Source organism: Biomphalaria glabrata, chromosome 2, assembly GCF_947242115.1.
Source record: "Biomphalaria glabrata chromosome 2, xgBioGlab47.1, whole genome shotgun sequence".
Taxonomy (NCBI): Eukaryota; Metazoa; Mollusca; class Gastropoda; family Planorbidae; genus Biomphalaria; species Biomphalaria glabrata.
In genome coordinates, this window is record NC_074712.1 from 9,176,100 (window position 1) to 9,189,697 (window position 13,598).

Consider the following 13,598-nt stretch of genomic DNA (forward strand, 5'->3'; position numbering starts at 1 on the left):
GGGGCTTCAGGCATCTTTCAGTGGCTGGAGTAGAGCTGAAGTCTCTGTCTCGACTGAAGTGTCTTGCAGCATGATCTCCTCTTGTCTTCCAGTGCCTCCCACAATGATCCCATTGAAAATATATTTTCATACCGAAACAATTCCACAGTTGATCATTGTATGAGGACTAGTAGGATTGTCCCCCTTTGTCAAACTTCGATCCTGGCATGGAGGATGTCATTAACAAAAATAAAAACATGTTCTCATCGAGAAAATTAGGGTACGCGACGTTTTGGCGATAGTCGTTTTGGCGCGAGAGGTTCTGACGATAATTTATAAAACAAAACGTTTATAATAAACATTGTTGTTCCCCCCCCCCATTCTACACTATAGTATATATAGTATATATTGTCCCCCCCCTCCCCACCCCCCTCGAAAAAAAGTTTTGATAATTCAGTCTATTTCAAGGAAAGCAAATTGCGAACTAAGGATGTCTGCCTGCGGTATGGGCTCGGGACATCTCATCTCGATGGTTGCGGGTTCAAACCCTGCCCGCCGCAATCCTCCGCCATCCTGTGGGAGGTTTGGGCTTTGTTGTTATAATCTACATTTCTGAGGGAACATCCAAAACATGTAAACCATACAAAGTATGAAAGGTCAGAGACCTACCTGAGACATGCTTCTCCCACACCCATACATTATAGGCGAGGTGTGCGGAGCGCACAGGAAACATTTATCAGCTTTCTTCTTTTTTTTTCTGTAGTTGGAACTAGTAGAAATGAAATAAATCATTTTCTGGTGGAAAAAAATAATTGCATCGATTGTCTTCTATCATTGTTTCAGTTTGTTTTTGGACCCCCCCCCCCACACACACATTATAACAATAATTACACAACACACTTATATCCTTTATCTAATAGACAAAAAATAACTATTGTTCTTTACATACAAAATACGTTTGAACACAAATACACATACGAAACATTGATAATATTTAAAGATGTAATAATTGAACATACATGAGGATAAGGCATTTATCGCAAAAAGACCATCTCGTCAAAAAGACCATCTCTTCATAACGGCTGCGCCAAAACGTCCTGCTTCGTTGACGGTAAGATTGCTTAAAGGTTGAAGCACTTCGCCTAACCCCTAACTGATTGCCCGAAGCGCGAATCTTGTTTTAATCCGTGGTTTTCTCAATGAGCCCAGGCAATTCTTAATTACGTAATACTTAGGATCTCTTGCATTATATGATACCTTTGTAGATTATAGAATGGGGAGGGAACTCAGTTTCATATTTTTTGTTTTTTAAATGAATTTTCTTCTATTAATTTTTGCTTTCTATCTTGACTAATAATTTTCTAAATTTTGATATTTAAAAACGTGTCTATGCCACTGTTTGAAACAATAGCTTATACAATTAATGGTAACTATTTTGACGCCTGCCATTTGATGACTACTACTCTATTTCCCTTTAATAGAACGAAGAGGTTATTTCCCCTTTGTTTGTTTGTAAAATGTTTTACATGTTTCGGATGTTCCTTCAGAGTTGAAGATAGTTTACTTCCTAGTCCAAACCTCCCGCAGGACGACGGGGGATGGGAGCGGGCAGGATTTGAACCCTCGACCATCAATAAATCCGAACGACAGTCCAGCGCGCAAACCTCACGACCAGGCAGCCATTCCCCTTGAATGAAATTAGTATCGAGAATAATCTCCCTACGTATTTTGGATCTAGTTTTCTGACTTTTAAGATTTTCCTGAACGCACACTCCTTTGAATTTTGTGAAGAGATGTAACAGTAAAATGATTTGAACTGAAAATTGTCAATCCTTTTTTTTTCTGTTGAGTTTCTTGGACTGGCCGCTGCTTTGTTCTTTGGGTTCTACTCTCAGTGTGCTGGCAAGTTGCTGCACTGTGCACACTCAACATGTTTATCACTTAAACGTCTCAGCCAAGCCTTCTGACCTTCTTACTAATCATGTATTGCCACCCGTTGTTTGTTGACATTGGGCCTGAATAGTGTCTCACCTCCAGCCATGCTTTAGTAGCACACATCTCAGCAGAACAAAAAAATCAAATGTTGCCTGCGAAGTGAAGAGAATGATGGCATAGTTTTGAGAGCGCGTTCTTTCAAGTTGAACAAAAAGAAATATGACATTGTTACTTTGAAAACGAAGCCACATAACCCCCCTCTTCCCCCACACACACATTTGCCCCTTTATAATTTGAAACCAGCCGTGACTAACTAAGTATTGTGGGAATAATCATGATCAACTTCATAATGTCAAAGACGCTCAACTGAACGTTGATATTGCTCGCTTAAAAAAAGGACTAAATAAGTGCACCAATATTATTATATCACTTCTTTGATTCTCTACACCGGATACACCAAAAAGCCAGCTATTTATAGTTTGTCCGATGTAACTGACGCACTCTCAATAAATCCTTTTTATGACGTAGGTCTAATGTACATTGGTTGGAGAAAACTGCAGAGGACCACAGTGTGCGATACTGCGACATGTGCATTGGATGATCGTTTCTCGATGTGATGCTTTTCTTTGCTGAGTGATGGGGGATAAAGACCTCAGTCATGTGTTGGGCGAGATAAGGCTTTTAATCGCTTGGTGTGGGAAAATGAAAAAATGTTCCTCTGTTTGTGTTGGTCGTTGGGCAAATTGATTTGTCAGAAGGTAAGGTCTGAATCCATAGGTAATAGTGTGGGCATTGGCTACAACATTTTTGTTTGGTTTTCTTTTTGTGATACCTTTTAGATCTTTAAATTTGCGATTTTTTCCAATGATTGTTACAAATAATTATTCCTCAGGTAACCGATACGCTGAAAAGCTAATGTTAAGGTAGAAGACTCGGGTCATTGTCAGGTGTAAGAAAACATAAGTCAAGATTTCTTGTAGCCTTTCACTTTTTGTGACCTGACATCATTGGAGGCGCGGTGGTTGAGTTTTAAAGCGCTTGGTTTCCGAACCGAAGGGGTCCCGGGTTCGAATCCTGGTGAAGACTGGAAATTGTTAATATTATTGGGATCTTTATGGCGTCTTTGAGTTGACCCAGCTCTAATGGTTACCTGATGTTAGTTGGGAAAAGTAAAGGCGGTTGGTCGTTGTGCTGGACACGTGACAAGTGTTCTCATTTTGAACATCTACACACTTTGTGTTTTCTAGTTGCTTTGTTTGCCATGCGTTTGTTAGAAGATATAAACTTTTAGTTCAGAACAAAAAATTTCATTGACTATTAATGACAATAAATAAAAATTGATTGGCATATTTTCTCATCTCCAGAGCAATCGTGTGACATTAAAAATGGACGTTTCCCACACAGAGCATTCCCATGTGATAGGCAAAGGAGGCAACAACATCAAACGTGTCATGACAGAGACCGGATGTCACATTCACTTCCCAGACTCCAACAGAGGAAACAGTTTGCAGGAGAAGAGCAACCAGGTACGCCCTGTCTGTGCCGCGCTACATCAATGCACGCTGTACTCCGCGGTAGATGTCCACATCACGTGTCTAGACAGCGCTCCAGGTCTTGCTGCACATGCCGCGTGCAATCATTGAAAAGCTCCATCAGGAACTACCAGTGAAAGTCTGGATTTGGAGTTTGAACATTATTTAGAGAATACACTGTTTCACATTGGTGAGACGTAGAGGGTCAAGTAATAAAGATAAAAAACGGAAGTGCCCGAGTTCACATCTTGGTATAGAACTGATGTTATTAACTTAGAATACCTAGACTGTCTTTAGATAGAGACATGACATCTGTTTGGGTAAATTAGAGGCAGTTGTCATGGTGATCAGTAAATTAATGGACACGGAAATGGGAAGCTCTTCTTTTGCCCTATAACTAAATGTATTGAATGAGAAGTTAGCTTTATTTTTACCAAGTTTATCTCAATTCACTCTGTCTGTCTGGTAAAATTTGTACACGTTATTTCTCCCACACCCTATTTCGGATCAAACTGAAATTTGAATGATGTGGAGGTATAGGTTGAATTAGCCCACCTTTATACTTTGAAGGTTGCCGCTTTAAAGTTTGAAGCTAACAATAGATAACTATAAAATCTTTTATTTTCATAAGCGATTCCCTGTCAGAGTGGTTAGTGTATTGGCTTAAGGAGGCTTTAGCCCTCGATTTCGAATTCAGGTCATTCAACTTTAAAAAAATATATTTATAAATGCATTTAAAAAGCGATAACCTAGATACCCCATTCTTTCTCCTCCTACCCCTTTCCAACTGGTCCAGTTAAGTGATAGGATCATAGCTTATTGAGAAACAGCATGAAACGCTAAACAAAAACAATTGGTAAAAATATTTGTAATAGATTTAGTATTGTTAATCTAGATCTATTACAAATTTAAATGCATGACTAATTGAAACTAATTGATAAAACTACGCTTAAAATAAACTTTTTAAAAAGTATTTTTTAAGTTTTTCTTGTTTGTATATCTTTATGCTTATTATCACAGAGCTGGCTGTGTACATTTAACAACTGTAAAATGTCCTTTGTTGCAGGTTTCAATAGCCGGTCAGCCTGATGGTGTTGAAACAGCCAGGTCACAGATAAGGGTGAGTGGACAATGTCAATAACTTGTGCTCAGGTGTGCTTATTAAGACGTGATTGGCACACCTGGACGATGACGTCAGTCAACTGCTTGGGCAATAAATCCAGGATTCCATTTAATTTAGCCTTTTGAGAACACGATGCCCTTGCTTTGGGCTGCTGGATTAAAAATCTCTATATACTGTTGATTGGTTTGGGCTGCTGGATTAAACATCTCTATATACTGTTGATTGGTTTGGGCTGCTGGATTAAAAATCTCTATATACTGTTGATTGGTTTGGGCTGCTGGATTAAAAATCTCTATATACTGTTGATTGGTTTGGGCTGCTGGATTAAACATCTCTATATACTGTTGATTGGTTTGGGCTGCTGTATGAAACATCTCTATATACTGTTGATTGGTTTGGGCTGCTGTATGAAACATCTCTATATACTGTTGATTGGTTTGGGCTGCTGTATGAAACATCTCTATATACTGTTGATTGGTTTGGGCTGCTGTATGAAACATCTCTATATACTGTTGATTGGTTTGGGCTGCTGTATGAAACATCTCTATATACTGTTGATTGGTTTGGGCTGCTGTATTAAACAGTGACTTTGGCTTTTTATTTTACTGGATTACTTTTTGTTAATGTTGGACTTCCATAGACCAAGTTTCTTTGATACTTCAATTAAAGTTGATTGTACTATGATTTTTACATTGCAAGCAGTTATAAAAAAATACTCTGGCTGGCCGAGCTAGTAACTGTTTGGAAAAGAAGATAATACCTTAAAAAGACAAAAAGTATGGCTAAGCAGTTCAGAAAGTTGGGGTCACTGGGTCACAACGTCCCTTGGTTCATTGTGATATCTTTTTGTGAACAATTAAATTATTTTTACAAAGCTGAAATCAACTCTGTCTGGTAAAAAGTTTGTACACGTTATTTCTTCTTTACCCAATCTCGTTATTTCTTCTTTACCCAATCTCGTTATTTCTTCTTCACCCAATCTCGAATCAAGCTGAAATTTTGCAAAATTATTTCTTTTATCTGACAAAACAAAATCAATATAAAAAAAATCCGTTAAAAAAAATTATGGCGTCACTAAAATATGGGAAGGGGGGGTGCGGTGGGGATAAAAAAAAATAAGGAAGAGAACATTTGAACTGCAACTGATTTAGATTTAGAAGTGCTGCTAGCGGTAGCTTTAAAGAATACCTCACTCTTTCGTTCACTTTGCAACGACCTGTAGTCTAGTTGTATCCTTTCATAGGTCTGAACAGCAGCATCGGGCGAGAGAATAGAGGTGGGAGAAAGTGAGCTTCGTGACGTCACTCTTACCTCTCCCCCCCCCCTCCTTTCTGTTTTTTTCCCCCCCTTGAACTAAATGTATCTTCTACGTTGTCAACTGTAGATTGATTTCCCAGATTGTCCAGCAGACCTTACGTAACCAATCCAAGATGAACCCAGTTCTTGTGTCTGGGGAGTCGAGTTTCTAGAATAGAAGCGTGCTTAAAGTGAACCCTTTATCCCAAAAGAAGCCGACACTTGCTTGATCATTTTCTCGTTTGGGTTGGCTTCATGGTTCTGGGGCATCTGTTGAGCGGGTCCATACTGTGATACATCGATGTATTGCCTTACACACAGACATAGGCTTACCTATGAGAAAGCCTGAAACGTTGGGAGTTCTTTTAACTCGTACCTCCGTGGAAACTAAAACTGAAAACATTGGCTCAAAACTCAAAAACCTGGGTGGACATGGATCTCGAATATTTTCCTAGAAATTTGACAGTTGATGTATATCATTGGGAAAAGAATTACTAGCTCGTAGGCCACACTGGGGAAACTCTAGTTTGACCATCAAATTCATCTAGGCCACACTGGGGAAACTCTAGTTTGACCATCAAATTCATCTAGGCCACACTGGGGAAACTCTAGTTTGACCATCAAATTCATCTAGGCCACACTGGGGAAACTCTAGTTTGACCATCAAATTCATCTAGGCCACACTGGGGAAACTCTAGTTTGACCATCAAATTCATCTAGGCCACACTGGGGAAACTCTAGTTTGACCATCAAATTCATCTAGGCCACACTGGGGAAACTCTAGTTTGACCATCAAATTCATCTAGGCCACACTGGGGAAACTCTAGTTTGACCATCAAATTCATCTAGGCCACACTGGGGAAACTCTAGTTTGACCATCAAATTCATCTAGGCCACACTGGGGAAACTCTAGTTTGACCATCAAATTCATCTAGGCCACACTGGGGAAACTCTAGTTTGACCATCATATTCATCTTAAATGGACTCTATGTCTTCGTGGGAAATGTGCATACATCACATCAAACATTCATAACTTATTAAGAGAAAAATAATCGCTCTATAACTTGTATAAAAGAGGTATTGTTTTTTTTTTTCATTTGAAACAAAAAGTGAAAGGCGTGGCTGAAAGTCACATAACACATTTTATTTTCTGATTTCTTTTCTACTTTTTGTTGTTATTGAAAAGTTGGCGTATGACTTTGTTACATTTTTTTTTTTTGTTTTCATTACCTTTTATAGTTCACATACTGCCTACTTATACCAACAAAATTTCGCCTGAATATATTTATTCTTAATCCCCGGGGAGGGGGGTTCTGTTGTTTTTGTGTGGTATAAATGTTGTTTATAGTTTAAGGGGGAAAAAAGACAAAATGTAATCAATCATTATCATCAAACTCTATGTGAATGAGGACCTGAGAAACTCCAATCTTCTCTTGCAAAAGCCCTGGACAGAAACCCTGTAGTTATGCGTAATTGAAGGTCTGTATATAGGTCAAGAGCATGTGGCTGCCCAGACCTATATCAATGCGGCACAAGTCTGGAGCAGTGGAAAAGAATGAGACACGGTTTCCTCTTCCTCCCTGCAGCGAGGCACCGTGACTAGGTGTGAGCCGAAGTTTGGCCTGAAGCGTGAGAAATAAGAAACAAGTGGACACAAAATGTAACGAGTAGCAATGTTTGATCGTGATCAGGGGGAATTAAGGGGAGGCGAGTCAATGAATAGCATGTGGAGCATTGTCATGTGGTCTTGTGTACGTTTATTCATTTGTTATAGATTATGTATTTATTTGTTATAGATTATGTATTTATTTGTTATAGATTATGTATTTATTTGTTATAGATTATGTATTAATTTGTTATAGATTATGTATTAATTTGTTATAGATTATGTATTAATTTGTTATAGATTATGTATTTATTTGTTATAGATTATGTATTAATTTGTTATAGATTATGTACATAGCCCCATTCGTGATGCAGACTCCAACAATTTTGCCACTACTGCTTTACATCATTTTTTATCCTCTGTTCATTAATGACCCACTCGCAAAACATTTTCATTTTGAAAAGTAGGCCTTTACATGTCATTAGTTATAGATCTACCTGATTTTTATAAAAACAAAGGCTTATGTGTGTGTTTGTCTTCTTTTTTTTTTTTTTTGGACAGAGGGGGTGGGGGTTACTTACGTATTTGTGTTAAGTGCTGCCAAATCTAGTCAACATTTGTACAAACACATTTGGACAGTCTCTAGGTATTTATTAGAAAATAAAAACAGGTTTGTTTTTTTAAATTCTGAACTATACAAATTCTGTTGGTCGAAACACGTGCGTTCATAATACATGTGCTGATAGTGAAAGACTTGGATATGTTGTGAATACATGGGGGATAATTGGCAAAGTGACAAAGAGATTCGTGTGCTTGATGTATATGCAGTACATACACGTTAGGCCTATTAGAAGGCTTTGCTTTTGCCTGAGCCTTGTCCTTTGTTTTTAGTACATTTTGCGAAACCTGTTTGTTGACTGAACATTTTAGGACACTCTGAGTGTTAAACTATTACTGCACGGTAGATGATTAAATTAGTATTTGTAAAACTATTACTGCACATTGAACTAGTTAGTCGTGCTGGCTGAGTGGTAAAGCGCTTAGCTTCCGAACCGAGGGGTCCCGGATTTGAATCCTGGTGAAGACTGGGATTTTTTTTTCTCGGGATCTCTAGTCCATCCAGCTCTTATGGGTACATGGCATGGTTGGGGAAAAGTAAAGGTGGTTGGTCGTTGTGCTGGCCACATGACACCTTCGTTAACCTTGGGCCACAGAGACAGATGACTTTTACTTCATCGCAAGGTTTGAAAAGAGAACTTTTTTTTTTACACATTAGAACTATCTGGCAGATCTTAATAGAACAAGTTTCAATACACCACCGTTTGACAAGTGTTTAAATTTACGTCGTGACCTTGGAATCGCTTGAGTCAAGGCCGCATAAATCTGTGAGTGCGGTCCGTGTGAGGGAGCGCCAGAAGTTCCTGCTCGTCAATCCTCCCTTAGCCTCATCAGGGAAAGAAAACAAACAAACGCCCCTCTTCAAAGTGCTAGAACCAAAACCTTTTGCTGTTTACCAGCTGTGCTGGTTGGAAGTTTTGTCTTCTATTATATAAGAGTAAATTGTCTGGGGGGGGGGGGAGGAAATTAGCGAAAAAGAAAAAAAAGTGTCTTTTAAAAAGTCTTTGATTATCTAGAAAAAGGTTCGGCAACTTTTTTGAAATACTATCTGCAAAGTCAACAGAAAGTAAAATGACAATTTGAGACAAATTGTTTCATAAATAGAAAATAATATTGAATGGTAGTTTCAAAGTCGGTAATGTCAGATGCAAAAGCAGATATTGCACTGCTCAGCTGTGAGCGGTGAACGCATATTTTTCTTGAGCAAGCTCAGTATTGCTTTCTATCTAACTCTTGCTTAATGCTAACTTGTGCTGTTAAATGCTTTGAAGAGGTCATATCCTGCACAAGTAATGTCCTGTAAGTAACCATGCGTTTTACGAGAGATGTTTGCAGTTTCTTTTCTTCTAGATCGACGTTCATTTTGTCTTTTTCCTAAATCACATCACCAGTATCTTGAATATAGAGGCTATTTTTTTAAAATTGTTAGTAAGAGGAAAGAGTTTAATTTGTGCTAATCTGACTTTAAGAAGAAAGAGTTAAATTTGTGTAATTTTGACCTAGTTTCGAAGTCCCTGTTTCATTCCATCTATTGTCGGGATCTCATGTATTTTGATCATTATTATATTTTTTTAAAACTTATTTTAAAATCACTACATAAGCGTAGTTTTGACTTGCTATAATTTCTCACTAACAGAAAGAGAGAGAGAGAGGGGGAAAAAAGGGGGAGGAGAGAGTTTGCAACTACTTGTATCAACACGCACATTTGTTCTGGGGTGGTCAGTTTCTCTTGTTCGCATTCTTCAAACCATAATTCTACATGAATCTAGAGACTGCACTGTGGCATTCACTGAAACAGAAGCCCGTTTATCTGGATGCTTATTAAGCAGTTGCAGACGTCTCCCGAGTTTATTCCCGTTGAGACAAATGACATTACATACCACCGAAGTGTTAGAGAGTACAGGGTGGCACGTGACATTCTCTTGGGAAGAAGCCTCTAGCCATGCTTCTTAACTCGCCCTTGAGAAAATGAATGTGTTCTAAAAGCCTGTCCATAAAAAAAAAAAAATCTAAATGAAACACATTATGTTTAGAAAGTGATATCTTGACCTTATCATGACTGTAAACTCAGTCTCTGTCTTCATTGTGATTTTTTTTTTTTTGGCTTAGCTTCGTTCACGTCTGCTCACGTCATGGTTGAAGAAGGGGCAAAGAACTCCTGCCTCGCTCGTCAACAAATATCAGCAGACATGGAGTAGCGTGCACATATAGTCTACAAACCAAGCACATCAACAGTTGAAATAGTTTTCAGCCAACTACCTGCCCCCTCCCCCAAACACTTTTCCGTCTTTTTCCCGTCTTTAAACTCCATGGACCACAAACTATTTTATCTGGACACTTATCTCCTATATCTTCCGTTGAAACAGCGGTTCTAATATTATCTCGCATTCCTCGCTTGTTCAGCTCTTAGATTTCTCGTTCCTTGTGCACCGGTTAAGACATGAGTTGTCTTTTTTTTTTTCCCAAGTCGTTGACCTTTAAATGATAATGATGTAGAATAGTAACCTCCCTTGGGGGGCGTGACCCACCTGTTAAAAACAAAAATACTGGCCGAGACATATTCTTTGTTTGGTTCTCTGAAGTTTCTCTATACATTGTTATTCTCTTATTGTTTTAATTTTTCTTTTTCCTCCAACTGTTTAAAATAGAATAATGTGACCATTGACAATAATCTGGGAAAGTGTGAAATTGTTGAGTCCCTTGCAGCCCTGCACTTAGTGATAGGAGAAGAAGTTCTATAGAGAACATTTATAACTTATAATTAGGTAATGCAGAAAGCAAAGGTAGATGCTGTATATTTTATCAGTCGTGTAATAAGCTACCTTTGGGCCTAGGTTTTTTTTGTTGTTGTTTTACATGTTTAGGATGTTTCTTCAGAATTGAAAATTATCACATTCTAGCCCAAACCTCCATGAAAAGGATGGTGGCAGGCAGGGTTCAAACCCTACACCATCTCTATGATAGTCCCAAATGCATACCACATAGCCAGGTTGAATAATTGAATGATGCCTCCTCCTTACACATACTAAAAACCAAATCGAGTCATCCTGTAGACCTATGTAGCAAAAGGTTTACAGAAGAAGACATTTCTATGCAGAAAATCAACTACCTTTGACAAGTATTATTGTGATTGTACTCAATTTCATAAGGCTTCTAGCATTTACATGTAACAGATCTACATGATATAGCTTCAGTATATTTAAAGTTTTTAAATAACTTTTTTAAATAGTTTTTTTTTTTCAAGGGCCACTGTGGGCCCCTAATGATCATGGACCCGGTCTCTATGAACCTCAATGCACCATGGTTGCTACACTGCTAGATTTTATGTACTTCTTTTCACATAAATAAACTTATCCTGGTTGCTGCACTTTCAAAATGATGCCATTCTATAATTGGTCTCCCATGTCTAGACTAATAAATGTTTGGAACAAAGACAGATAAGAACAAGTTGCCTGCCAATCTACAGTTGAACTTGTCTGGCAGCAAGGGCGTGAATGATAGAGTCTTCCAGCAGGGAAGAAGTAACAGCTGTCAGTTATCGGCATGTAGATATTAAATGTTTGAATTGTAAATAAAGATGGATTAGGTCATGTAAACATGATACAGAGGGTTGGATGTACTGGAAGGGCTGAGAAATCAGTTTCTGTTAGAATAATATTTAGAACTTGAGAGTACTTAAGAGTGTTAAACATTCAACTTATGGAAGACATGATGGAATGATCTTTACAACTTGGTCTATAATATATTCAAAAGGAAAAATGTAAAAATTGAAACAAAAAATATGGGGGGAAGAAAAACAATCTTAGGTGTGACAAAGAACACAAACAGGAAAGAGTTGTAAGATACTACAGACATTCACTGTGTCAGCTGGCTGGTCATGTGGTATGTGCTTCAGACTTTGTCAGCTGGCTGGTCATGTGGTATGTGCTTCAGACTTTGTCAGCTGGCTGGTCATGTGGTATGTGCTTCAGACTGTGTCAGCTGGCTGGTCATGTGGTATGTGCTTCAGACTGTGTCAGCTGGCTGGTCATGTGGTATGTGCTTCAGACTGTGTTCATCTGGCTGGTCATGTGGTATGTGCTTCAGACTGTGTCAGCTGGCTGGTCATGTGGTATGTGCTTCAGACTGTGTCAGCTGGCTGGTCATGTGGTATGTGCTTCAGACTGTGTTCATCTGGCTGGTCATGTGGTATGTGCTTCAGACTGTGTTCATCTGGCTGGTCATGTGGTATGTGCTTCAGACTGTGTCAGCTGGCTGGTCATGTGGTATGTGCTTCAGACTGTGTTCATCTGGCTGGTCATGTGGTATGTGCTTCAGACTGTGCTCCTGAGTTTGAACACTGCAGCAGGTTTAATCAAGGATGATTACATCTTAATTTCTGAAGGAACAACGAAAACTTTGAAAATTAGCATTATCAGCATTTTATTTCCAAACTGGGCCAGAAAAATATTTTGTAATGGGGTATTGGGATATTTTCATACATGGTGAAAAAACTATAAATAGCTTTTTGGCCTCTCCTCCAATGTATACAATACAGGACGTGTTGAAAAGCTGTTGGTTAAGTACAGAGAATCATTTGTTTGTCACTGCAGAATGAAATGTTCTAAGCACATCTGTTTGTGGCACAAAATCATTTCAATATGGAGGAAGCATTAGACTTTCATTCTACCACTTAAAACTTCCATGCATTGAGATATTGTTAAAATTAGAGCTCAATTCTGAAGCACATACCACATGACCAGCCAGCTGACACAGTCTGAAGCACATACCACATGACCAGCTAGCTGACACAGTCTGAAGTACATACCACATGACCAGCCAGCTGACACAGTCTGAAGCACATACCACATGACCAACCAGAGTCCTTGATATTGTTCAGTTTCAAATGTCCAATACAAATTAAATACTAACCTGTCACATGGAATTAATGCTTTCTAATAACCATTTGTTTTAGTTTTCTTTGTTTTTGTAGTACAATTTATTAGAAAGCTTTTATGAACAGATGATGCACAAGAATGTAAATGGGAGTGAAATTAATTTTCAGTTTTAAATAACAACTACAAATAAAGAATATTTTTCTTTTCTGTTTCAAGATAAGTGGGAAATTTTTTTAAATTTTTTTTTGTTTCTAGGAGTTGCTTCCCTTGGTATTTATGTTTGAGATTCCAGTGAGCTCCCCTGTGACCACCATACCAGATGTGTCATCTCCCCTTATCCAGCAGCTCCAGCAGACCAACAATGTCACCATAAACTTCAAACAGAGGCCACGGACATTCACCACTACTGCCATCATTCGGGGATCCGTCCACAGTGCCAAAGGAGTGAAGCAAGTCACTGCCAGGTTGATGGAACAGCTGACAGGGAATGTAAGAAATTCTATTTTTCCCAGACATATTCAGTGCCTAGGTAGGGGATAGGGGGGGACTGACCGAAATCACAATACATGTGATTCTTGGACTGTTAACCATTATTGAAAGTCCAATAACAATGATTTAGATGGCATGTTTGG

General features: G+C 38.6%; 1 protein-coding gene across 1 annotated transcript in view; it reads left to right on the forward strand.

Annotated features, from left to right (window-relative positions):
• Positions 1-13,598, forward strand: part of LOC106054705 (protein bicaudal C homolog 1-A-like) — a 100,849-nt gene that overhangs the window by 67,387 nt on the left and 19,864 nt on the right. The window contains exons 5-7 of the mRNA XM_056019015.1: positions 3,279-3,440; positions 4,513-4,566; positions 13,222-13,455. Coding sequence (XP_055874990.1) covers positions 3,279-3,440; positions 4,513-4,566; positions 13,222-13,455 — 450 coding nt within the window. The remainder of the gene's footprint in view (positions 1-3,278; positions 3,441-4,512; positions 4,567-13,221; positions 13,456-13,598) is intronic.